The 27907-nt window shown below is 46.2% G+C and overlaps 1 protein-coding gene across 1 annotated transcript in view; it reads left to right on the top strand.

Annotated features, from left to right (window-relative positions):
• Positions 1–27622, top strand: part of LOC138491402 (zinc finger protein 79-like) — a 95508-nt gene extending 67886 nt beyond the window's left edge. Inside the window, exon 2 of the mRNA XM_069617913.1 lies at positions 25110–27622. Within this exon, the coding sequence (XP_069474014.1) occupies positions 25124–26089 (966 nt within the window). The 5' untranslated portion in view covers positions 25110–25123 and the 3' untranslated portion in view covers positions 26090–27622. The remainder of the gene's footprint in view (positions 1–25109) is intronic.
• The last annotated feature ends 285 nt before the right edge of the window (positions 27623–27907 follow it).

Here is a 27907-nt window from a genome sequence, read left to right as displayed (position 1 = left end):
TTGAAAAAACTCCTCAAACATTTATTTTGGGAGGTTTCCCCCCACACACCCCCCCCGAACACCTCACCCCTGCTGTCCCTATGCTATTTCCCCCTACCCCAGCCCCCTCTCCACCTCCTTTTTACCCCACCCCTTTTCTGATGGAATTTGGAGTTTTTTTCTATGGAATGTTTGCCAGTCGGCCAAACAACGCGATACCATCTGGGCTCCTTATGGTCACAGATCGGATTAAAGCAATATTTTTGTGTTCGATTGGTCAAGGGGAGTTATCATCTCAACCATTGGGGATTTAAGTAACATTTCTGTTTTAAACCTATCACCCTGACAGATTAAAGTATTACAATTATGGGTCAAGACCTTTAAGGCCAGCTGCAATATTGGCGTAAAGAAAAGGTGACTTTGGTTGACTGCCAAATATGGCTTTTGGCAGAATTTGGGAACTAGAGAACGGGTCTTGAACCAGCGTCTGATGATGGGAGTAAATGCACATCAAGTGTGGCAGTCTCCTCCTAGCTTTTACAGACCTAAACAAAAGACACTACACAGCCAGTACTATTCCATGGTGACACCATGAGCCAAAGGCAACAGCCAGCCCTTGATGGCATTTCTGAAATTGCAAAAAAGCTGTCCATCTCGTGGATGCTCAGCAGTAGGGCGTGCAATAATCTTGGGGCAATTACCGCAAATTGCCAGTCTTCTCTATGCACGAAATTAGAGGTAGGGATGACCAATAACATCTTATCTTTCAAACACAAAGCTCATGATGAAATCTGTTACATTTGGTTTGTAGATACCATGGGAGCCCGATTATGGAGACATTTAAAAGTGAGGATTTTGAAATCAATCCATCTGTCCACCAGAAGCCAATCAAGTGACCGACACAAGGCAGAGGTAGGATTGCGGCGAGACTGGTGGCAAATCAAACTAACTGCAGCATATGGAGTTTTTTGTAATTAACGGTTTGATTTGATAAGCCAAGCTATCCGCCTACAGAGCATTCCAATCATTACAATAATGTATGAGTGTATCAGGGCCCTTACTACACTAGGCAGATATTCAGCGTTTTATACCTTCAAGGCCAACCTCGAGCTGCCAGAACATCCATGATTTTTAACTCTGCTGGCATAATCCTTAGGGATGTCAAACCGCATTGAAGCTGAAGGTAAATTATCAGGAGAGGGGAATTCGGACTTGTGTCCTAGTGGAATAACTTTATTGGAGTTGAGCAGTATAGCATTGTCCAAAATCGAGTTTTCCACTTCATCCAGACAGTCTACCAAACCATATATTTTTGCATTACTGTCCGCTAGATTCCGGTAGATCAGAGGCGTCTGCATATGCATGAAAACTGCATTTATATTTTTCTAAAATATCATAGTGGCCTACAGAGATGGCGAGAAGCCCTGAGGGACACCACATGACATGCGTTGTCTAGTTGACAGATACAAGTTTAGTCTAACCTCGAGTCCTATCAGCCAGGAAGGATTTAAATCATCTGTCTGCTGAATCTGAAATCCTAACAAGTCTATCTAACCGGCAGATCATGAGATTGTGGACCACTGTGTTGCAAGCGGCTATGTCTAGCATAGCCAACAAGGTAAAACTGCCATCATCGGCCTGTTGAAGGATATCACCCAAATGGATAATAATGTCATCTCTGTTCCGTGCCTAGGCCGAAAGCCTGATTGAAGAGGGTTTTGATTATTTGTGCCTCAGGATTAGTTGGTATAGGTTCTGAAAGCAACATGGAGTTAAAACCTTTCTGCTTTTCTAAGGCTCTTTAGAAAGTTGAAAGGAATAAAAGTGGAGTATGCCGTGTCTTTTTATAGAGGCAAATCCCTTTGAATTATTGTAGTGGGATATGGGGCATCATGGAGGAACCTGAATCAGTTAAAGATTCCAATTCTTAAAACTGTTATTAGCTGTCCTGAACTCTACAACAGAAGAAATGGCTCATCTAGAATTTGGGGTTGCGTACCTAAAGGTATCTTACAGTGGATCTGCTACAGCTGTGGGGGTGAATTTGGTCGAATCTGGTGACATGATTGAGAGTCTATAATAGACGAGTTCTCCCATACATATCAAGTTTACTTTTATGCCAAAGGTTGGGCAAATTTGTTTGATTAGAGGCACTCTGGGATGAAAACCACAGTACCAGGAGATGGAAACATTTAAAAAAGAAAAAAAAAAGTTTGCAAGGAAACTTACTTCGAAGACTACTTCTCTCGATTCAGCTTTACCTACACTACAAGACCAATGAGGGATGGGAACTATCTAGTAGGTATGCTCAGCTGTGAGGCAACCAGGCTGATTACTAAGTTGGGTTTGCCACAGTTCCAAACCGGTTCCTTTATTGCCATATGGAGAGGTTTGCCTGAGGTCTCTGTTATGTGAATGTGATAATAGAACTGGTGATAACCTGATCATATGCACTTGTTCTGCAGACATTTTGACAGGAAAAGGAGATGGTTTATTAGGCCTGGATTATTGTGATTATTGTATTGCAGGAATACCCCTGCAATGCTTTTTGTTTTATCACCCTTCTTTGGATGAAGGCCTCTTAATGGCACTGTTGTTTTTTGTTTTAATAGTGAAGAAGTTGAAGGTGCTTCAGGTTGGAAATATGTTGGTCTTAATGATTGCATTTTAAGTAGAATTGCGGTGTTCTAGCTCTTAATTATTTTTATTTAGGAATGTTGTATTCATCTGAATTTTAGATTATGATTTTGTAACAAATCTGTATTAATTTAGTTTATTTGTTTGAATAGCGCCCTGAACCCAGGGGTAGCTAGGCGCTTAATCTGGAGTACAGGTTACATAGATGTGGCGTTGCTTAAATACAGAAATGTACATTTACATAATACATAATTACAGAAATTTACAGTTACATAGTATAATCTACAGCAAGTGAATCGCGTGTTTGTGGATGTTTGTTAACGACAAGATTGAATAGATTAGAAAATTATGCCAGGTTGGTATAGGCATAGTATACAAGTTGAACATGGAAGAGGTAGGTATGAGGTTATGTGCAAGGGATAATGGAAAGAGGCCATGCTTTGACTTTGAAGCGAAAGGCGGGGAAGTGATGTTCATCTCTCAGTGACGGGGGCATGAAATTCCAGGTTTTAGCTGCTAAGACTGGGAAGCTAGTGCCGCCTGATTTCTGGAGTCTGTATTTGGGAATGTTGAGGCAGTGCGCGTAGTTGGTTATAGTGGGTCTGGAAGATGTTCTGGTACAGAATCTGTCGACCAGGTATTTAGGGGCTGTGTTGATGCATTTGTGTGTAATCATGCGGGTCCTGAATGTGATTCTGTCTTTTATGGAGAGCCAGTTGGCCATTTGTCTTGCCTGGGTAATGTGGTCCTTATGTGGGAGGTTGAGGGCTGGCCTAAGGGCATTATTTTGTAGGATTTGAATATTTTGCTTGCTGGCGCCTAGATATAGGGAGTTGCAGTAATCGAGTTTGGAGAGTATTAGGGCTCTTGCTAGTATGATACAACAGTGGGTGGATAGAAAAGGCCTGCAGGCCGTTATAAGTTTTGTGGTGTAGGCAGCAGCGGAGGCAGTAGCGTTTACCTGTTGTGATAGTGTCAGGGAGGAGTCAAGGTAGACACCGAGTGTTTTGGCATCATTGGAGATCTTAATATGGTTTCCATCGATGTTGAATGAGTTGTATTTTGGGTCGAGTTTATTGAGGCGTTGTTTAGAGCCGATAAGAGCTCGATTTTGTCATCGTTTAGACCAAGCCCATGCTTTGCCATCCATTCTTGGTTTTTGCTATAGATTTCATTGATTTGGCTGAGTCTTTTTCATAAAACCCTGTGAGCGTGATGAGGATCTGTGTATCATCTGTGTAGTTGGTATATAGGACATTCATGTCATCAAGGAGGTCAAATAACATCTTGTTAAAGATGTTATAGAGGGTAGGGGAGACGCAGGAGCCTTGGGGAACTCCGCACGTGATGGGTGCAGGTTCTGCTGATGCGTTCTGTGAAGACCCTCATGGAACTTTCGGACAGGAAGGATTGGATCCCTTTACCTGCATTGGATGAGAAGGAGGCAGAGGTGTTTAGCATTGCTGTGAGAATGTTATGGTCGACCAGGTCGAAGGCCGCCGAGACGTCAAGAAGTAGAAGGAGGTAGGGGTGGCCTTTGTCTTTGGCCTCATCCATTTGGATTTTCAGATCTAGAAGGGCTGTCTCTGTGCCGTGTCTAGGTCTGAAGCCATATTGGCGAAGGCCGAGCAGGTTATGTGTTTCTAGATGGTTCTGAATTTGGATATAGGCTGCTTTGTCAAGGATTTTTAGCAGGAATGGCACTGTGGTGAATGGATGGTAGTTGGTGGGAGTGTTGGGGTCTAGTGTGTTTTTTTTTTTTTTTTTTTTTTTTTTTTAAAGCAGTGGTTTGACGCAGGCGTCTTTCAGATTCTTGGGGACCGTGCATGATGCGAAAGAAGAGTTTGAGCGTGGTGATGAATGGTGCAAAGTCTTTAACTCCTTTAATGAAGGCTGCGGGACAGGTGTCCCCTTGACATTTTGAAGTTTTGAGGCTGGAGATGATTGCTTCCACCTGAGCGATGGTGACTGGGGCAAATTTGAATTGTTCTGCGCTGTTGGGTTGAGATCTGTGGATTTGGTTGGTGTTGGTAACTTTGATGGCTAGGAGTCTTTTGGTTTCTATTTTTGTTTGAAGTAGGGCTATTTTGTCTAGTAGTGCCTTTTGGATTTTTGCACACCATGTGGCGTCTTTGATACAGGTGGATTGGGAATGGGGGGGGGGAGTGGGTGCTTCCATTTCTCTGAGAATGGTGAAGAGTTCTTTTACATTGGATTTGGCGTTTTGTTTTCTTTTGTTGCAAGCGTCACTTTTGGTGTTGATAGCTTTTTTGTCGGTGGTGGCTGCTATCTTGAAGAAATCCTTATTGTGGGATGTTGGGTTTTTTAACCATGTGGATTCTGCAGCTCTTTTGTTTTTCTCTTAGTTCAGGTGTGAACCAGTTGTTGAGATGGTTGGGTTGTTTAGCTTTTCTGACTTTGATGGGGGCGATTTGGTGTAGTGCCTATTGTAAGTTTTTATTGAAGGTGTTCACTAGAGCTTCTGGGTCGAGTATGGGGGTGTGGGATGGATTAATTATAGGTAGGATGAGTGGGCGGATGTATCCAATGTGATGGCCTTGTTCTAGTCGAGGCTGGAGGAGACTGGCTGGCTGATCACTGTGGGGATGCGAGTTGTGTCCAGCTCGAAGTGGATAATGTGGTGGTCGGGCCGTGGACATGGGTTATTCGAGATTAATTTCAAATTGCAGTTTAGGTTGGCCACCCAATCCAGGGTTCTTCCTTGGCAATGCGTGGGTTCTGACATGTGGTGTTTTGAAGCCCAGTTTGATTAAGGATTGTTCTACTGTGCTGGTGTGGGAGTTTAGAGGGTCTTTGAACCCTAACTTCAGATCACCTAGCAGTAGGATTTTTGAGGTAGGTTTGGTGTTGTGGGAGAGTAGATTGGAGATGTCTTCTTTAAAGGTGGAGGTGGGGCCTGGTGGTCTGTGGATTAGAAGAGTGCTTTGGGTAGATAGTGGTAATTTAGCTGATATGAGTTCTCCAGAAGGGAATGGGATAGAGGTAAATTCTCTTAAGCATAGCTGGGGTTTTGAGATGAAGGCAATTCCTCCCCCTTTGCTGGAAGTTTATCGGCTTTGGTGATGGTGTAGTTTTTTGGGACTACAAGCATAAGTGCAGGTCCTGCTGCTGGATGTAACCAGGTTTCAGTTATTGCGAGTAGGTCAAGGTTGTTGGCTGTGATGAGATCAGAGATCTCAAGGGCATGTGCAACCAGGGATCTGGCATTTATAAGGGCACAATTGAGTTTGAAGATGGAGGGTGTTGGCAAGTCTTTAGGACAATTGGGTTGGTCAAGTGGTGTGGTGGATGTATTCTTCTGGCGGTAACTGGGTGTGTTGGTGTGTGTTATTTGTGGGTTGCGACAGAATTTAATCTTTAGGCGTTGGGAGGTGCGGTATCCTAGGAGGGCATTTCTACGTATGAGATTGTGGTGTGCAGGTGTGTAGAAGTGGACATCCGGAGGATGTGATGGGCCTTTGGTGCAGAGGATATTGTGGTGGTGAAGTTGGGTGTTGGTTGGGATTTGCGGGCGGTCTGGTGGCGGACTGGGTGTGGAAGAGGTATATGAAAAGAGAGATGCAGGTGAGTGGGAGATGTGCCATGGATGGTCTGTGTTGAGGGTGCTGGTATGTGATAGTAATTAAGGGGTGCAGTAGTGCTAGGATGGATGCAGAGCAGTACCATGAGGCAATGCTAGGCTAGATGCAGGATAGTACAATGAGCCAGTGCTAGGCTATATGCAGAGTAGTACAGTGAGGCAGTGCTAGGCTAGATGCAGGACCAAATATTGCGGCAGTGCTAGGCTAGATGCAGGAGCAAATATTGAGGCAATGCTAGGCTAGATAATACAATGAGGCAGTGCTAGGCTAGATGCAGGGCCAAACATTGAGGCAGTGCTAGGCTAGATGCAGGACCAAATATGAGGTAGTGCTAGGCTAGATGCAGGATAATACAAATATTTGTTTTGCTGTATGAAACATGCTTCATTTGAATTAAATGAAACGGGGGACTGGGGGTTGGTATGGCCACTACCCAATGTGCCTCTCAGTGGGTGGTTGTAGCAGATTCCTCTGCCCCACCCCCCTGCCCCCCCAACACCTCCTTGAGAAACAGTATCCCTATAAGACCAGTACAGGTGGTGAAGTTTAGAAGCCCTTTTGCGGACCCTGAAAATTAGGACATTGGCAGTCCCAGTAACTATAACCCTTCTATAGATAACCAACCCCAGAAGTGTCACTAAGGCCGCCCTATTCTGGGGCCATCAAAAAAGACCATAAAGGAACAGAAATTTGGAGTACTTGACAGTAAGCAGGTGTGCCGAGTGATCCTCCCCTCTTAGTTGGAAGGAGACCACTACTTGGAAGAAGGTAGCACACTTGCTACATCAAATCGTGCAAGCACTCTACCTGTGTCTGGGCTGGTAGAAACACTACAGAGTCGGGCTAGAGTACAGAGGAGAAACTGTTTAGACTCCTTCAGGGAGAAGCCTGAATGAAGGCCTGAATCCAGCCCAGAAACAAGAAAGGTAAACATTGTCTGCCAGATAAAGGACCCCGAATGATGGTGGGGGTGACGGGGGGGGGGGCAGGGGTGTATCCAATCCAGAGGACAAGCAGCAATTCTCCAAGGTCTGAGGGCCAGACCTCCAGACCTCCAAGAAGACTGATTAAGGTCTCTGAAAGATTGCAGAGAAACCCGAGAATCCTAACGTCTGAATGACCAACCACCAGGGAAGACAAAGCCAGGTCTCCGAAAGATGTAATGTATACATATACCACGCCGAAAGCCTGCTGGCATCGGGGTGCGGTTGTACAACACAAACAAAACATAGACTGCCAACAGGCTAAATCAAGGAACTGAGAAAAGGACCTAGCAAAAGAGCAGAGTTTTCAGTCTCCTCCTAAAGATGGTCAGGTTTTCCTATAGAGTCATTCCCTTTTGGTAGTTTGTTCCAGGCCAAAGCTGCTTTCAATGGGAAAGAACAATCCTTACCCATCCTACATTTGCTTTTTGGACATGTTGGTACCATTGAATCCATAGTCTAGTAACCTTATCCAAGCAATGGATTACAATTCGATCTCTCAGATACTTGGGTGCCTGTCCATACAGACATTTGTGTGTCATGGTGTTGCTTTTGAAATGTATTCTGGCTTCTATTGGAAGCCAGTGCAACTCTTTTGTATAGTCTGAAATGTGGTTGCGTCTGGGGAAAAAGTTTTTATAACATGAATGGCATTTTGCAGAATCTGCTATTTCCTGATACAAGCCTTCCTGGGACCACCCGTCCAAGCATTACAATAATCTATTCCTGGTAAAATTAGGCTCTAACCAGTGTAGCAGATTTCTTCTGAGACATGAGGCTTAACTAGGCGGATAAGTCTTATATAATACTAAGAGTTTTTAACTACTCTCTGTAATTCCGCATTTAATGATGCTTAAAAAATTACACCTAGTGTTGAACGTTTATGGTGTGATGATTTATACAGAACTCTGCATATGATGCACTTAACTTCTCTCGTGCTGAGACTGACCCAAATACCAGGAACTCATGTCTTATTACCAAAGGCATAAAGCATTTTCTGTCCTCCAGGCCTGGATCCCATGATGTGCAGACAAGATATATTCAGAATCTTTATCAGAATCGCAGCTCAGCTCAAAAATCTGCTGAGTATCGTCTGCATAATTAGTGAAATACAGCCCCAAGGAGTCCAGGAGATCACATAAAGGCTGATAAAAGTTGAAGAGGGTGGGGGCAGGGGTGGGGGCGGGGGGGGGGGGAGCAAGCCCGCTGCGACACTCCCCATACCACAGATACTGGTCCAGGTACAGCATTTCACTTATACCATCTTTGCCATCCTGTCACTGAGGAAAGCCCTAAACCAAGCTGCAGCACCTGTGGAACATGAACCAACTGTTCTAACCACCAATCTTTCATGTTCCATAAGATCAAAGGCCGTTGAGAGATCCAAAAGCACCAGCAACTCCTGATTTGCTCTCATCCATTATATTCAGACCCAGAGAATCCGAGGTTCAGAGGAATAGACCTCTTGAGCAACCCAAATAAAGGTCTTCAAGAGATATCTGAAAATCCAGAGACTCTTACATTCTGAGATAGACAATGGAGGTGTGGGGTGCCTACAAGCCCTATAGGATTTGACCTTGTGTTGGCCGGAAGTGTATACGTATGCGTTTTCTAGAATAGGTTTATAATAGGTCTAAAATAGCCTAGGGGCTAACAGAAAATATTTGGAATATGGTGGTGTTTTGTTAGCGATTTCCTTCAGAACTCTTGTTTTCAATTAGGGTGCCCCAAAGGGGACAGACTCGTGAAGCCTAGGCAAGCAAACTCTATTAACGGGACCCAAACCCTGAGGAACTGAAGAGCATTTGGATAACGGCTCGTTTTTGTTGTAGATATGACATCTGCAAAGGCAATATAGCCTGAGCTTCTTTTGTTCTTTTTTTTTTTTTTTTAAATTAAAGGATGTGCTTAATTCTGTTTCTGAAAGGGGTGCCTTCTAAACTGCCCCCCCCTTTTTAAAAATGCTCCATTCCAAAATTATAGTGCACACCTGTATCTTGCTGTAACTGCTCCATCGACCTCTACAGTGCCAGCTCTGCAGTGAAATGAAATTATATTTTGTTTATATCGCGCTCGTACACAAGTGTGCATGCAGCAGATTCAAAGGTCACTTACATGTTCGTCTTTAACAGCTGCAGGGACACAGAGACCCTACAGGGAGATGTGGCTTTTTAACTGTCTTCACATCTGATCTAAATTCGAATGTTTGGGAAATCTAGACCGTACAGTGGCACGTATGGCTGTAAATATAACCCATGCCTGGTTTGGTATGGTGACTGCTAGAATCACACAATTCTAAAGCCACAGCAATTTGATTATAATATCAGTGTCGGCTCTGTGAGCAGGGCCTAATTATGATGGGGCTAATGTTTATTGGCATCTAGACTGACTGTCCACAGCTGCCATGGGGAGCATTTGCCAGGATGCTGCCCCTTTGATTCCCCAGCAGGAAGAGTAACACCCCCGCACCGCTAACACAGGACATAGACTCTCCCCCCCCCCCCCCGCCTCACACCAGGGAGCCCTTCACTGGAATTTGAATCCAGCAGGCATGGGAAGAGGGCACAGTTAGAGTAGCCAGAGATCGAAGGCAGGCCAGTACAAGGGTGCCACCATCTCGATTGTTTGGGCTCTTTTCCTTTTTCTGTTACCTCAATTTCTTGCAGGGCAAGGTTCTCTGGATGTGATGTCCTAAGGCAAAGGACACAATTTACAACAGCCGGGATGAGACCCTTTAGAGTAGGCTTTGGACCAATCCCCTGTGACCTTGTACCTTTTTAAAAGGAGAGGGGCACCCTCTCATTCATTTGCTTCATTTTTGGACCATCAAGCGAAGAGGACTGTGCACTTTTGTAGGGTGCACAGTCCATTCCAGAATGAAGACTGAAGATGTACGCGGCAGAAGAGTGCTCTGTCCTAATCATCCCCAGGGAATGGTGTGGGTGTCTGTTGTTGGACCAAGGCCTCACTTCTGGCTGCACTGGAGTCAGGACCCAGTTCACTGGAGGTGAAGGATCCCCTGTCGTTTCCATCCAAGCTCCCTGGAGTGGGAGTGACTCTCCTTGTCCATGGAGACCATGGATTGGGCCTTCAAGCAACCCAGAAGTCAAGGAACACCTCTGGGTCCTGATTCTCACATTGAACTGCTTATGAGCTACACTGAAGTGGACATCTTCTGCCTGTCCCAAGCGTTGTCGTGCCATGTGCTGTTGCTCTTTGGACTGCACTGTGTTGAACCAAGTTAACCAACTTGCCAACCAATGCTGAATCACTGCCTCAGGAAGCTCCTAGAAGCCGGGATCGACACCAAAGGCAAGAATAATATACAATGCAAAGACCAGAATAAGGTTCTGTGAAGAAGCACTGCCCCACAGTCCACCTTTTTAGACCATGGTGTATTTTAATCCCCACTTCTCTGCCTTTTTCTTCTAAGACCTTCTCGTGCATTGACATTGTGCCAATTAAATGCCGGTAAACTCCTCTCTTCTACCTATAGTGCCATTCCACAACAGTCTGCATTTTCAGTGTTTTCTTTACAATGTTTTTATTTTGCTAGTGTTTTTAGTTAGTTGATTGCATTTTATTGTTTGCTTACAATTTACAGAAACTTGATTGGGCATTCTTTTATTTTGGGGCCATTGTACTTAAGGTGTTTGGTTTGCTACTGTCATACACCCCTCCTGAAGATCTAGCCTGCCCTCGGCCTAATGTGCCACATATAGCAAAGGAGGTATACCTCTCTGGCTGTGCTTGTTTAACCTTTATAATTGGGATCCATGCTGGTTTAGTAGTATTGTGGTGCTGAGTAGGCAGTTTATCCACTACTCATCCCTGTGCTCCTGCAGAGAAGTTGTCATCCCAAACACAATTCCTTAGTTCCTGTAGGCGTTTAGGCTTCCCCTCTTTGATCTTCATAAAATAAATGGGTAAAATACCCAAATATTTATCAAGTCTCTTTCCTATTTCTTGACAACCTCACACTGCCTTTGTCACGGGGTGTTGGCTTGTTCTTTTAGTTTTTTGTTTTGTTTACGCCACACTATGTTGACCCGATACAATTGTAGGTGTGGAGTAGAGGCAGGCCTTTAACACTTTTTTTATTTGCATTTACAACACAAAACATTACAAATAACCATTTAAACAACACACTCCACACATTTCTGCTAGCACTTTCGTGTTAGTCCTTATCATTTCTTATCTGCTTGGTTCACGCAGGGCCTTTCTTCCACCGTCCATGATATTCCCATGCCATATTGTGCATTCCCCCGGGTGCGAATGGGTCAGTCTCGTCTCTTGCGGCTCCCTTTGGTTCGTGATCGCAAAGCTTCCTCCGTCGTCCAAACCTGTCTCGTCCATGCTGTCTCTTTCATTGCTTCCGAACAGTTCCTGCACAAGTGCGTTCCATGCTAATATCTTTACGCCACCATTGCCCTCTCCCCTCTGCGTCGCCCTTGTCCACACTGATGTGTCGGCTATTGCCCATTTGTGCAGGTTCGCCCACCCCGCCTCTGAGGGTCTCGCGCTTGTACTCCATGCCATTGCAGTGCAGCGTTTTGCCAGTATTGTCATCAGGTCCTTCATTTTTGCCAAATGCTGGCATCCACACCTGCATCTGGATACCTTTCTTCAGCACTCTTTCCTGAATAGTGTCCCAAAAGTTTGTTATTCTCGGGCATGACCAGAACATATGCACCATAGCTGCCAGCTCCTCCGCACTGCGCGGTCACCTCCGGGTCTGTTTACTTCCCATACTCGACATTCTTTTTGGTGTCGGATATGCCCTGGGTATGAGATAGAGCTGCATCTGTCTGAACCTTGCGTTCCTACACACTTTCTTAGGGTACCGGAGGGCCCTGTACCATTCCTCATCTGTGAAGGTTTTCTGGAGATCTTCTTCCCATTTCCCTCGTGCTTGTAACTCTCTCCTGTTGTTGGCTCCTAGTAGTTGTTCATAGAGCCTGGACACCGTGTGCCCCCCCCCCCCTTCAGAGGCGTCGTACCATGAGTCCAGTGCCTCCCCTGTGTCATCGTCCTCCGGAAGGGCCTCCCACCTTTTCCTTATTGTCTGGATCATATTATACAGTAGGAACTGGCCCTTGCGTATGCCCTGTTCTTTTACCAGGGTCTGGAAGTCCCAGTTCCCATTTTACCACATCTATTTGGGCTACCCCCTTGTCCTCCCACTGTGTTCTGAATGTTGCCAGGTTTGTGATGCTGACGTCAACTGGTCCCGCAAGAGGTATTTGCCTGGAGCAGGGGTCTCTTATGTCTTGGATTCTCCATTCTCTTTTCCATAGGGCTCGGCCCAGCTTGACCATACTGGGGGAGAGTTTTGGCAGAGGCCGTGTCCATCCACAGGAGCTCTATCGGGTGGTATTGCTGCAGCGACTATCGAAATGGTATTGAGTCTATGGATCTGTCCTCGCCCAGCCACTGTACCACGAACTGGAGTTGGGCTTCGAGCGGTACAAAGTCCGGGATCCTGATTTTCCCCCCCCCCTCCATTTGTAGTCTTTGTAGTGTAATCAGTGTTGCCCTGTTTCACCCTCCGTCCCACAAAAAACCTCTCTTGCCATGGCGTGTAACTGTTTAAAAAACATCCCAGGGATGTTGTAAGGAATGTTAGTGAAGTAATACAGATGGCTAGCAGGACTGTCATTTTCAACAAGGCCGCTCTCCCTATCGTCCCCAGAGGTAGCGCCCTCAAACTGCATGGCCTTCCCTATTTTGTCCAGAGCCACCCTTATATTACCTGTATGTGGCTCTTTAGTGTCGTTGTATATATCCACTCCTAGGTATCTGAATGTGCGTGGGGTCCAAATCGGTCTGGTGTCTCACCTCTGAGGGCCGCCAGGGGGGGAACAAACAAGAATTTTTACTTGTTGATACTGATTCTCGACAGCCTGCCAAATGCTCCCAGGGCGTCTAGCAGGTCCAGCAAATGTGTCCGTGGTAGTATGCATAGATTGATATTTGGTTTACCTCCCCATCTATCATTATTCCCGTGTCCTTGTATTCCGCCCTTAGGAAGGCTGCAAATGGTTCCAGGGCCAAGATATACAGCATCAGGGACAGCGGGCATCCCTGCTTCGTACCTCACGCTATGCTCCACTCCTACGAAACATGTCTGCCCGTCTTCACCCTCACCTTTGGACCCTTATATATAAGCTTGATCCAACGTAGGTACCCTTCACCTATCCCAGTGGGTGAGCACTCCCATGAGGCAATCCCAGTTCACCGAGTCAAATGCCTTTACAGCATCTAACGATGCCACTGCGCTTTCCCCCCCCCTCTTACTGGTTCGTGTTGTCGACTATGTGGAGATTCCACGTTGTATTCCTTGCCGGTACATACCCCGTTTTGGTCTGGGTGCACCAGCATGGGTAAAACCCTTTTTGATCTGGTTGCCCAGAACTGCTGTAAGAATCTTGGAATCCTGGTTTATCAAGGAGATTGGTCTGTAGGACACACTCCAGAGGAGATTTCCCTGGTTTTATATTGGTACTATTACTGACTCTGACATGCTACTTGGAAGCCTCCCTCTCTCGTATGCCTCCTCCAGTGTCTCTAGCAGTCTCGGGGCCAGGGTGTCCTTGTATTTCTTATAGAATTCACCTGGTAACCCATCAGGCCCTAGGGATTTACCGGTCGTGAGCTGGGCTGTGACTGCCAACAGCTCTTCCACTGTGAGGGGCATGTCTCACATCCGGGCCTGTTCCTCCGTTAATCGGGGGAGTGCAATTTCCACAGCATCCGCTATATCTCCCTCCTCTGCTTCCTAGACCCGGGAATATAGTTTCTCATAGAATTTCGAGAACACTGTATTATTGCCTTCCTGGGTCCTAATCACCTCTCCCCATTCATCTTTGATTGCGTTTATTGGTTTTCGCGTACCCTCCTGCCTGGTTAGCCAAGCCAGGAGCCTGATGGGCTTGTCTCATTCTGCCTGTAGCTTTTGTATATATTTCCCGTAATCCAGCTACCCAGCCTCTCCAAGATTGCCATACACTTATGCCTCATGGTAGCGAGATCTCCCGGTTCATTTCCCATTTCGCCTGCTCGCACTTCCGCTCTTTCAAATTCCTTACTATTCCTTTTAATTCAGCCAAAATCTCTCCCCTAAGGCCTCCGGTCTTCCCTATTGCCACCCCCCCCCCTTACCACCACCTTGAGTGCCTCCCAGACCATCCTGGTACTGTCTACACTTCCCACATTGTGCTCAAAATAATCATCTATCATGCTCTGGATGTACTCCTGGAACCCCCACCTCCCCCGGTCCAACAATGCTTCCGTCCTAGTCTCCATGTAGGTATGGGGGATCTTTTGTATATAAGGGCCCATGTCACCCCAAGCGTGCATGGTCGAATAGTGTCTGTGCATTAATGTGTGCCCCGGTAAATTTCTCCCAGTGTCCCCTTGCCTGTGAACAGAAATCTTTTTGAGTGATTGTTCCGTGTGGGGCGCTATAATGAGTGTATGTCCTGCTGCCCATATGTACCCTCCTCCAGATATCCCCTACTTCAGGCTGCTCCAATATCTTCCGTAGTGCCCTCGCTGGCGGCACCGGTTTCTTGTGCTTGGTGTCTGACCTATCGAGCCAGGGGTCCAGTGTACAGTTGAAGTCCCCAGCTCAGACGACCGACACGTCCCTGTATGGGGCTATTCGGTGCGTGTTTCCTTAAAAACTCTGTAGCATTGTGGTTGGGTGCATACGTGTTCACCAGGCACACCTCCCGGTTTTCCAGCATACCCTGTATGATCAAGACTCTGCCCTCCACGTCTCTTTCTTGTTTTATGAGTTGGAACGGGATCCCCAGGGAAATCCATGTCAATACTCCCCTTGCATAGTTCGAGTACGTTGAGCTGTACACCTGACCTCCCCACGTCTTAGCTACCTTGGCTTGTTTCTCCGCCTTCGGGTGTGTCTCCTGTAATATTGCTATGTAGACCTGCCTTATTTAACCAGGTGTAGACCCTCAGCCTTTTGACATATGCGTTTAATCCCCTGACATTCCATGTAACTGCATTTAATACTTCCTGGCCCATATGTTCGCTGTGTCCAGCGGCCCATTCATTCCCATGGGCTTGTGAGCTGTTCATCCAATGTCTGGTGCTTCCGGGCCTGCCCCTATTGTCCCCAACCCGCTGAGATGGTGATAGTCCTTCCCCCTCCCCGGAGTCTTCCTGCCATGTCAGTTTTGTGCGGGCCCTCGCCCTCGGTGTGTCTTTCCGGTGCTCTGCATTTGGGCGCAGCTCAGTTCGCTCTCTCTACTCCTCTGCCGTGCCCTGGTCGTTTCATGCCTCTTCCTCCTCCAGTGCCTTCTCCTAATCTAACTAACCATACAACTCCTATAACTATAAATGCCCAGTACATCCCCCCCCCCCTGCTCGGGCTCCACCGCTTTCGAGGTGCTCCCCTCCCTCCCGTGGGTGCACTTGTTGAGGTGTGGTGCCTTTAAAACTGGCATCATGAATTCTGTTCTCCTGCGTGGTCGCTTCTGTGGGTCTTGGCGGCCTGCTTCAAGGGCTGTGGGTCCCCGCGTCTAACTGATGGTTCAAGTCTCTGAACTGTTAACCCAGGAAGAAGCGCACCAGATAAATGTTTATCGGGGGTGGGGGTGTTCCTGTTGTCTCGCTCATCCCTATCGCTCAGTTGCAGGATTCCTTGCTGGTCCATCCATTCTTGGGCTTCGGTCGTAGTCTCAAAAAAGTATGTCCTGCCGTTAGGGTAGTACTTTCAATTTGGCCGGGTATAGCAGCGTAAATCGTACCTTGGTGGCCCAGAGGCGCTCCTTTGTTGGGCAAAATTGTGCTCTGTGCTTTTGCACTTGTGCCGTGTAGTCTGGATACATGGTTATTCTGGCTGCATTTCTTTTTATGACTGCACCCTCTCTCTCGAGAATGCCAAGATCTTCTCTCTGTCTTTAAAGTTCATGATCTTTGCTAACATGGCTCTCAGCGGCGCCCCTGGAAGAGGTTTCCTGGTTAGAGCCATGTGCGCTCTCCACCATGAAACCCTGGGACAGGTTCCTTGCTCCCAACTCTTGAAGCAGTAGGTTCTTTATGTATCCTGTGGGGTGCCTGCCTTCTTCTCCTCCCGGCAGACACACTATGCGCACGTTGTTACATATGGCCCTTTCTTCTGCATCCTCGGCCCTCTGCCCCAGGTTTCGTATTCGGTCTAGCGCCTCTGTCATTTGGCTCTCGGTGGCGGTTATGTTCGCTGTGTTAGTCTGCACCTGCTGTTCTGCAGTGCCGACCCTCTGACAGGTTCCTCACATCCTGCCTTAGGAGGCCCACATCCACTGTCACGGCATCCATTTTGAATTCGAGTGAAGTTTTCAGCGCTGCTATAGCCTCCAGAACACGTCCCTCTTCTTTTCCCTTCTCAGTCTGTGCAGTTTCCACTGTGCTGGAGCCAGCTTCTGGAGCCTCCAACTGGGGCGCTTCTGTTTTCCGGGTAAACTCCTCCATGCCTGTTTTTGTCAACCCCCCACCCTTCTGCTTTTCCGACATGTCTGTGTTGGGGGTGTTTCGTCTCCTGCCTCTGGGCCCCAGTCTTGCCTTCTTCCCGCGGTCACAACTTATTTGTGCCCTGTCCGTACCTTAAATGCAGGGCTCTCTTTTCCTATTTGCGGATGATTAATCAAGGGCACGTGGACTAAGGCCTCCCACGTATTGTCGTTTAACGCCTTACACTGCTGTCCCGTGCTTGTGTCACCGGTGGCTGCACAGTGCCAGCACCCCTAGGTCTGCAGTCCCTGCGCTCCAGCGGCTCGGCCCATCTTGTCCACCTCAGCCGCTGTTGTGAGTTGGGAGCCACTATGCCCAGGCGGAGATATGTGTTCTCTTGTCCCCCTTATATAAGCCTTCCCACCCTCCTTCTGGCTAGCGTTCTAAGGACTCACCTCCAAGTGAGGCCCCCCCCCCGCACACCTCCCCGGCCGATGCCAGTGTCCGTTGTGGCCCCTGGTGTGCAGAAGCTGTGGCTTTGTGTTGTTAAGCCTCCGCCAGTTCGTTTCTCAATAGCCACCAGTCTCCAGTGTCTTCCCCAAGACATGCTTGTGGGCCTTATAGGTTGAATGGGGGGCAAGGAGGGGGGGGGGTTTATGTGGCTGTTTAGTGCGTGTTGGGCAGGTGGATCGTGGCCTACCTTGTTGCATGGCCAGGCTTACCGTGCGGTGCTGTTCCTGCCTGTGGGGCCCTTCACTGTTGTGCCTGCGGCCCTTTTTGTGCTTGTCCTATTGGTGGTCACTCTGCATCAGCACCTCAGGTACTACAAGATGTGCCCCCACGCTCCAGCACATCTGCAGCTTGAGTACCCTTGCCTTTGTTATGAGCTGGGGGATGCCATGTCTTGGCTGAGTCCTGCTCTTTCGTGTTTTCCTTTAATAATGGATGGACTGTGCCCTCCCACGTATACACACGTGCCCTTGTCAATGCTCAATCTGCCCAGTTGGGTGGTGGGCTAGGCCTCTGCCCGCTCAGTCTGTGTAGGGATATTTGTGCTTTGATCCAGGGCTTCTTAGGGTCTGGGCCCACGCCCTGTGGCTCATCAATGTGGGGCAGTATGCTGTGACTGTGCTCTCTCTGTTTGCAGGTGGCCTCTGTTGCGCACCAGCGACTCCTACGTTGCTCCTGGCATTCAGCGCTGGGACCACAGACTGTCTGGGAAAGGCTCCTTCTGCCTCTGTTGGTCTGATGACCTGCCTGCGTATCTCCTGCCGGGCGATTCCGCTGTTTCCAGTGTGCCCCATTGTGGGCCTTCACGCTCCTTCAGTGGCCTCGCTGCCGGTCCTCGCAGCGTCCCCTCTCCTCTCGGATCGTCCCTCTGGTGTGCTTTCGCCACTCGGACCGCCGTGTCCAGCCGCGGCACTCAGGTGGTGGAGGAGTGTGTGCCCGGAAACTCCTTGTCTCCGCTTGCCCAATTCTCAGACACTCTTCTCTCCCTTCCGGGTGTTGCTCGGGGCCTCCCGGCCACCAGCTGCTGTTATGGGAGCCTCCGTTACTCTCCGCCGGAAGTCCTCGCCACCAGTGCCTCTCCACGCTGCGTGCACCCCGCTGTGTGTGCGCAGTTCTCACAGAGCACGGTTCCACTCGCCTCCCCTGTCACACAGTGCTCACCTGCAGGATCGTGGCTCCTCTGGGTAGAGATGTTCTGCCCCTTGAGCGTGCCTCCTCCCCGGGTGTCTCGAGGGGCCCGTCGGCAAGGATTATGATGGCCGCTGTCGCCCTCTCAGTGGCACCTCCTCGCCACCGGTGTCCCTCCTCCTCCTCCTCATCTTCTGTGGCCGTCTTGTGTGCGCTTGCCTACGCTATATGGCACCGCCTTGCCCTCGCTGTTAGGCGGATCCGCACTGCGCACCGTCGTTGCTGGGAACTGCGACCGCCTGTCAAATGGCCGGCTTGTTGGCTGCTGGTCTCGCCTTTCCTTTGTGTTGCCGTATGCGCACCTCGCTGCCTCCCTCTGCTGTTCTCATGGAGCTGGCAGGGCCCTTTCCTTGGCACAGGCAGCCTCGCCCACCATTTTGTAGTCAGATCTTGCTGGAGCTTCGGTCCGCTCCCTGGGCCAATCTCGTGTTTTTTTTTTTTTTTTTTTTTTTTCCTTCTCTCCGTAATCACTCCCAGCGGTGCCCCTCTCCTTCCGACACCTCTCCTCTGCTTTCCTGCAATTTGTGTGCGCTGCCTCAGCTTTGTCGGATCATATGGCCGATCATGCGGGAGCCCCAAGATTTCGCTCTTCACCGCATGACCGTCACGCCCCTAACTGTGTGAAACACATTTATCCAAGAAATGGACTGGGTAGAGCGACTTTTGACCCAGTAACGAGTCATGTTAAATTATTAATGTTGCCATGTGATAGAATGTACGTTGTAACTGCTTTCCTCAAAATAAGTCCACCCAACAAGGACTTTTAAACTACTCGTGTTGGAGAGGCTGGGTGGGGTCTGTATTGAAAAATATTGCTAGCTCTTTTGCCGTGTGACTATCACCGTCCAACTAAAGAAAGCTGGCAAGAAAACAGTGCAGGCTGCAATTGATCTTTCTCACCACTTACAATTGCCCCCATGTTGGCAACCTTCACCTGTAGGCAATTTGGAATTGGTTTGAATAGGAGTGAGTCTACAGTGTTTGTCTATCAGTTATCCAGTTTTAGCTCTACATAAACAATTGGTGATTAGTCTGATTTGCCTCTTTTAATTTGAAAATGCATTATTGTGGTCTCTTTATGCCTGGTGTGTTTGTTTTTACTTTTTGTTTTTTTTTTGTTTTTTTGTGGGTTTTTTTCTTACTTTCTCTCCACACTTGGCTACGAGCAACTTGGTCTATCCCCAGCTGTATTAAATTTGTACTTGGGTATGGGCCTAGTGAACTGGACTCCCTAAATTCCTGCTTTAAGTTAATTTGGTAGGGAAAGACCTATTTTCATAATATTATCTGACTTCCATGTGTTTCACAGAAGGGTCGGCAGGAATTCAGTGAACTGGATTGTTAGGTTCCTCATAGGTCTGTATTCTTGGAAACTGAGAACCTCACTGGGGTTAATAATTCAAAGGGCTATTGAGTGGGTTTAACGATTGGCTATGTGCGGACAATGGCAAAACAAGAGGTGATGGCTGGAAGTGTTCAAATTAATCTTGACCTTTGGCATCGCTCTGGGCAACTCTCCATGCCATTGTTCTTTGCCCAACAAGCCCTTACAGAAAGGGCAAAGACCATATGCAAATCAGGCTTGGTCCCACCACAAAAGGGGTAGTCAAGCTCTAACTTCTTGGTCACATCCCTTTTGAACGAGACTGCAAGAAACCCCACACATGGTTTGGCCTCATTGAGTGTCATCAGTGATGTGCAACCTGGGTCTCTAGACCCAGCAGGCATGTGACCCACGTCTGGGCATGCCAGTCATACTCTGGGTGACTACAACAAATTGTCTGGAGTTGGACGGATATGTCCAGATGTGTTTTTCCAAGCCTGCTGGTCCTAGAGACAAACCCAAGCTACACCTCACTGATGATGATGGAAGCCAAAACATCTCTAGGGAGGCTTGTGGTCTTGTGCAGAAGGGATGTGACCAAGCAGTTCGGGCTGATGTAACTGGTCCTTCAACTCTCACATACGGAAGTGAAGGTACTAGGATTAATAGCCGCCAGAATTATTTTAATAAACTCTGAGCACTACCAAACCTCTGGACTGACAGTGTGGAAAACCCAATCAATAAAAATAACCACCCCTCCACATTAAGGGTAATTTGCAGCATTCACACTGTTGCACATGGATGACTCAGAATAAATTGTGCATACACAGGAATAACTGGTGCTTTTATAGAATACTCTGACCCCTCCTTATAGGTCTAATTATTTTATTTATATGGCCTGATAGCCTGCCGGCATTGGGCCCTGTAACAAAAACACAAGGTGTAACAGAAGTGAACGGGACAGTAGAGAGGTACCGGTAGGGCCTAACGAGGAACGGTGCAGGGTCTCTATGGAACAGCAGGGTTTTTAGTGGTTTACAGATCATTTTAGAAGTAGTCTTAGATCTATTTTTGGCAGCCTTCACTGGGAAAGATCTTCCCAGGCTGTTGGCACATTTGAAGTTGGTGTTTCTGATCAGGGCAAGTATAGACTAACGTAAGCTCCTTGGGAGTTTGTAAATCGACACACGCTCTTTAATGTAGTTGGGGATATTACCATATAAGGCTTTGTGGACAAGGGTTGCTGTCTTGAATTGTAGACTGGCTGTCAATGAAGGTCTTGTCAACAGTGAAAGATATAATCTTGTCGATGCGAACTGCGTTATTTTGTATTGCATGCGGGCGCTGATCAAGAGGCCATTCAAGTAGTCCAGTCTGGACAGAATAATTGCGCGAGCAACGGCTGCACAGTTAGACTCAGAGAGGAGCGGTTTTAAATTTTTGAGTAGTCGGAGGTAGTAGGAGCGGTTTCTTACAATCTGATTCAAGTGTGCATCAGTGTTAAGTAGTCTAGATGGAAGTCTAGATGGAAACCTAGAGTCTTAACTCTCTTTGATACTTGAATGCAGCAGTCGTGTAGGGAGAAGGATAGGCGCCTAAGGTCAAGTTTGGAGCTTGAATGTTATGTGCCAAACATCAATGTTTTATTGCCTCGATGTGATCATATGAGGTTTGCAAAGTGGAAGAATCGAGACCGTAATCTCCGGAGAGCTCAAGGACTAGCTGTGTGTCATCAGCATAGTTCAAGGAAAAACACATTAAGGTTGTCTAGAAGTTTGCACATTGGTCTAATGTACAGATTACAGAGTAGTGGAGACCAACAGGCTCCCCAGGGGATGCTACAGATTATGGGAGCAGACGGTGAAATTGCGTCTCCCCATCAAACTCTTGAGGTGTGCTGCGAGAGAAGGGATTGTACCAATTTGATGGTGTTCCTGCTACGTAACACTATTTCTCAAAGTATGAGGGGTAGGTGGTCGAGTCTAAGAGGTCGAAAGCCGCTGATTCGTATGAGTAGGCCAGCATTACCTTATTTGCGATACCCCTCATGTGGGATTGGAGGTCTAAGAGTGCAGTCTGTGTACAGCAGTGCGGGTGAAAACCAGATTGTCTACAGTGAGGGATGTTATTTTCTTCAACGAAAGACTGGAGTTGTTTTTTGTCCAGTATTTATAGTAGGAATTAGCAATTTGTAATGGGACGTATGTTGCTAGGATCTTTGTGGTCGAGGCCAGGTTTCTTAACCAAAGGCATGACCGTGACCTTTTTTTTTTATTGCTTCCGGGACCTGGTTGCAGGAGTAAGAGTTGCCAAATCTGACAAGAAAATATTTCTTTGTCCCAGGATGAGGTTCTGGAAATCACCTTTTCTGGACATTGCGAGGGCTGTAAGGTGGACATTGTGTTCATCATATCCGAGATGGTAATGGGAGAGGACTCCTCTTGAGTACTAATTTTTGGGCAGGTAGATGCGCTTGTTTAAAGCGAGTTTAATCTTAGAGTGTGCCTTGTTAACTTTTGTCTCAAATGCTAGTTATATACTGAAGCAGTCTTCTTCTGTTGGAGCCACAGGTGTAGATGAGGTGCCTGGCTTTTCCAAGGATTTATTTCAAAGAGCTTTTTTGTTGTTATTGGATTCCTCGATTTGCTTGTTCAAGATGTTTTTCTTGGTGGCACAGATGGCTAGTTTATATTTTTTGTCTAGGGCTTTCCAAGTACTTTTAGATACTTCAGATGGCTATTTTAGCCATGTTGACTCTGCTTGTCTTTTGCATTTTTTTTTATTATGCTCAATTCCTGGGTGTACTATTTTTGGTGGGATGTGTTTTCTCTAACTAGTTTGCTTCTAATCGGGGCTACTTTGTCTAGCATATGGTATAAAGATTGGTTGAAGGAGTCAACCAGGGTCGCTGGAGTGTCAAGATCTGATGTAGCTCATTATTGTGTTCAGACCAGTAACTTTTTTGATGTTGCGGTTTGAGACTTTTTTTGTGTGAATTCTTTCCTTTATGGGTGGGATGTTTAGGGTCTGATATATTATTGAGTGATGGTCTGGTCTGACCAAATGCAAGGTAAAGTGCTCTCAACTTGTATAGAGGAGGTTTTTAGCCAGAGACCCAGTCGAGGGTATTCCCTTTGTTGTGAGTTGTTAGCTACAAATGTTATTCAATGCATTTTCAGGTGCAGTAGCTTCCTTGTCGGTGTCGTCGTTACACCAACGGTTAAGGTCTCAAACAAATAGGGTTGCACAGTTTGGGCCTTGTAGGTCATTTAGGATGTGTATGATTTCATCACTGAAGTTTGCCATGTTTGTTGGGGGGGGGGGGGTGGTAGATTAAGACAATATTGATGCAGCTTTGGGAAGTAGGAGTCATTTTAACGTCAAATCTCAGCTGGTGCATGTGCAGGGAGCTTGGAATAGGCCTAGCTGGTTTTTTTTTTGCGATAATCGCTATGACCCCACCCCCCCCCCGCCCTCCAGACCAGTGGGGTGGTTTATGCAGACCGTAGTAAAACCTATACTCTGATATTTCCATGATCCATATTTGTGTTTCTCAACCTGACTAAAATATATTCACATCAGAATTATATGGGCCTTTATAAGTACAAGTAGACAAAAAACAAGTAATCATGCCCCCGTTCATGTTATGTAGACCGTTCTGAGTAAGAAAAAATATAGTTGCTGAAAGCGAAGGATGAAGTAGCTTACTGCCCACTCTCCTGGTTTAAGTGCAGATTGAATTTCATGGAGTAGCTTCAGTGATCTCAGATGGGATTCTTGCCAATTGTGCTCCAGGACTCTAGATTTGAAGAAACCTTTAGCATTTAAATATCAGTCTCTTTAAGATTCGGGAATCAGCAGAGCAATTTGTTACTCCCTATAGTGTCACTTCCTCAGACTGTTTTTAAAAAAAAAAGAAAAATGGAAATGCACTTCCAGCGTGCATATCAGTCACCATATCACATGCTCCCTGGTGCCAGAAGGGAGTCTGGAAATCCATTTAAAAAACATATGGGAGACAGTGCAGGCAGCCCCATGAATATATGAACACTGCTAATGCTGTTTATACATCTGACACTGAGGGGTGGTGTGTGCGCTCGTAAGACAAAAACAATTGAAACCCAATTTACATCACAGTTCTGGATTTAGAGGTACAGTTGCCTTCAATACAAAAATATTCCTTCACTTCCACAAGCCTAATCAAAAGTCTTGACAGCCTTTCATTTATAGGAATCCCCAAGAAATGTTCATACCTTGTATAAACAGGCTGTGTACTAGTCTGTATTCCTTTCATAAATAATTTGGCTGCAGTTTCTGTGTTTACATTTCTTATCTTCTCTGAGCCAGAGAGCGGAAGAGAGCGAGCATCCTTAGACCAGCCTTTCTCTCTCTAATTACATGACTTGAAGGCAAAGTTTTCCTCACCAGGAAGTCCAGTCAGACTGTCAGAGACTGGAACACTCTGCATATTTACAAATCTAAAAAATCTTACCTCTTCACAACTGAAGTCAGATTGATAGGCAGTCACTGTCACCTGCCTAAAATAACTTTAGCCCCAATGCATTCCTATGGGGAAATGCACATCTCCCGATTTCCCTGTGGAAATCTCCCTCCCAGGTGCGTCTGAATGTTGGCATGTAATGGAACTGGTGAGTTCTGATCTAATGAGCGGGGCTAAGCTGATGGAAGAAAACAAGTATAAAGCAACCTATATTCAAAGTTATGGGTTTTGTTTTCTCTCAGAAAGTATATATAAATTGAGCTATTTATATAGCCTGTGGAGAGCTTAACTACAGGACAGGCTGTCACAGCTGCTCTCTCTCCAACCCCTCCTCAACTGCCTTCAACTGCCACCTCCTGAACATTCCACGAGCCCTGATAGGTTCTCACAAAGGTGAAATGGTGGACATTTTGTAGCAAAGCTCATTGTAGTGGCCAAAATCTCACCAGGAGAGCTAAAATGGAGCCCCCCATTGCTAATAACAGTACATAGGTGTACATATAATACATACCTCATCAAACCTAAATCCACAACGCGTACCTTTCTCCTACAAATCACATAACTAAATATAACATGAAAACAGTGTATTACACTTCTCAGTGCACTCTAAATGCATTTCATACCTTCAGCCCTAGTGAGCTGTAACATATGTGCTTTTTGATGTACACCGGGAAGGGGCATCCCCACAACCCAGCCTATAGGGAGCCCTACACCCTTCCGGGGGTTACACCAGAATGCCCCTTTTTGGGGTGGGACCAAGCCTGATTTGCATATGATCTTTCCACTTTCTGTAATGTCTTGGCAGGCTGAAGGATGATCTGGAGCGTTGCCAAATGTTGAGCTTAATTCGAAACCTTCAGCTACCACCTCTTTTGCTTTGCTTATGTGAGGACAATAAGCATTTGACTCTCTGCTTCTTTTTTTTTCAACAGAAGATAGAGCCATCATGGAAGCCACAAACTTGAAAAACAGCACAGCTCCATTGAACATCAAGTTGGCGAAGAGTAACCCGACTGCAAAGGGACAAGAACAACCCACTGAAATGGTAATGGAATCCACCTACCACCAAGAGTTCCAGAGTCCCTGTGCATTTGATATTTGTCAGCCCTACGAATGTATGCAATGTGATAAGAAATTCAGTCATATGTCAAGTCTGAAGCGGCATCGGGGTTCCCATACCGGGGAGATGTCATATCGGTGTACTGATTGCAACCAAAGCTTCACCCAGCAATTGTATCTCCGTGAGCATCAGATGACCCATACTGGGATGAAGCCATACAAGTGTACAGAGTGCTGCAAAAGCTTTACTTCCAGCGCCAATCTATGTAAACATCAAAGGATTCATACAGGCGTGAAGCCCTATGAGTGCCTGGAATGTGGCAAGCACTTCAGTCAGATGGCTAACCTTAAGCGACACCAGGGAACCCATGCAGCGATACCAACATTGAGTGAGAGACTATACCAGTGTACAGAGTGCGAGAAAACCTTCACTCAGAACGCCAGTCTGCACAAGCATCAGAAAATCCACACTGGTGAGAAACTGCACAGCTGCCTGGAATGTGGCAAACTGTTTAGTTGGGCCTCGCAACTGATTGATCATCAGAAATCTCACACCGGAAAGAAACCATTCAGTTGTATGGAGTGCAAGAAAGGCTTCATTTGCAATTCAGATCTGATAAGACATCAAAGGATCCACACTGGGGAGAAACCATTTAAGTGTACAGAGTGCCTGAAATGTTTTGCCCAGAAGATTGATCTCTCAAAGCACCTTATGAGCCATACAGGGGAGAAGCCCTTTGTGTGCACAGTTTGTGGCAAGCGCTTTAGTCAGACGTCGAACCTGACAAAACATCAGCGATCCCATTCAGAGATGCCCACACCCAACGTGAAACCATATCACTGTGGCGTGTGAGGAAAGCTTCACTGGGAGCGCTGATGTATGCATGCACCAGACAATCCATTGTGTGAAAAGTCTAAAAAAAAAAAAAACATAATGTGATGAGCACTAGTCTGTCCGTCATACCTCGGGGTCCATCAGAAAAGCTTCCGCACCCCTCCGTGAAACAAAAGGCAATCGGGCAATGTGATGAAAATATTTCTGTCCCTACCACCTAAACTTAAACCAACATGAAAGTTATGTGATAAAAGACACAACAAAGGGAAAGACTGTTTGAAAGGAATATAATCGTAAATCTGCAACGAAGGCTGAGGGCAGAATATTATGGTTGACTCAGACATTTCAGAACGCTCTTAAACTGATGAATCAAGTCTGTGTGGATCAGAAGAAACTCAGACATGACTGGAATAAAATGTATTGTTCATATAGGGTAATTTACAATCATGTCATTGACAGAAAAGTCAAAATGTCAAACAAGAAAACGCACCCTCTATCTTCGACATTCAGCTGTAGAACTGTTTTTAAATCACTGGGAGGCAGTAGAGCACTACTTCAAAAATAAGAGCGAGAATGAGCAAAGTCTTTGAAGACCGCTAACAAAATAATTCTATTGTGTGACACACATTATTCATTATCTCCAACTTTGAAATCACCACTTTCGGAGGAGTTCTCAAGAAACAAAAACAGAAGAAATAGTTCAAAGACGATCTAGAAAATGTGTTGATGTCTCTCTATATGAATCATGGGAAATTCAATAGAGACATCAATACCCTCTAAAACACAAGTAGAATGTAAATAAAAGCTACATGAATAATTGTTATATTTTTTGGGGAATTATTACTATATAATTATCCACGTCCCTGATTTATCAAAGCCTTCAGTGACATATCAAGATGGCCCTACACTAACAGACGGCTGGGCAGATAGTTCACCTAACCTCTAGTTAAAGCCTTTCACCCACCTTCACGATGTTCATGTCCTTGCTTGAAACCCCAATTGGTAGCAACGAAGTGATCGCAAAAAGACCCTAATCACTTGCTCACCCAATTGCAACTCTAAATGAGTCCAACCAAGGCATATAGATTATCCTGGCTGCTCGATTTTGAGTGTATGCGGTATCGTAAAATATTGAATCGTGTTTATATTGTGTCCTGAAAGTTGATGTTGACGGAAATAAAAGTATTTTTATAAATCATGAATGTTCTTTGGCTAGGATCTAGAGATGATGGAGAAGTTTGTTCGCATCCCTGTTTTTTTTGTTCCACGTTTCTTTTTTGTTTGCTTCTTGGTAGCACGTCGTGACTTGGAGGCAGCAGTGAGCAATGCATTTATTTTGTAGCACTGTTGTCCAGACCGATACATATGTTTGCTGTGGGATCGACACACACCCGCCCCTGTAAGAAGAGAGGCTTTTGAAGCCAGGTGATGATGAATGGCCGATTTGCATTTTTTTTTTCTTTTAAATTACTTTGGAACGATTTCTTGGTATTTTATGTGCACAATTTTCTAAACAAAATGCATGTTTTTTCAATAAAATGTTCATCGCTTTTTTTGTCAAGTTGTCTGTGCATTCCTCAACTTGAGATTTTAATGGAAACCTGACGATTTCAAGGAATATTGCAAATAATTTGGTCTCTTTGGGTACTCTTAATGCTAGCGCATTTGTGCATTTTGAGGCCTCTCCTCTGGTTAAATACACTAAAGGTCATTTTCTACAAAGTGTTAATTGCATGCAAGGGACCACCAACATTAGCTGTTGGGTCACCTTTTTGCAATGCTTTACTTTTACCAAATGGTGTGCAAGTATAAAAACGGGCGAAATCACCTTCTTTT

This window comes from Ambystoma mexicanum, chromosome 10 (assembly GCF_040938575.1).
Source record: "Ambystoma mexicanum isolate Mex_15411 chromosome 10, UKY_AmexF1_1, whole genome shotgun sequence".
Taxonomy (NCBI): domain Eukaryota; kingdom Metazoa; phylum Chordata; class Amphibia; order Caudata; family Ambystomatidae; genus Ambystoma; species Ambystoma mexicanum.
The sequence above is the reverse complement of the archived record's forward strand: the minus strand, read 5'-3'. Positions and strand labels throughout refer to the sequence as shown.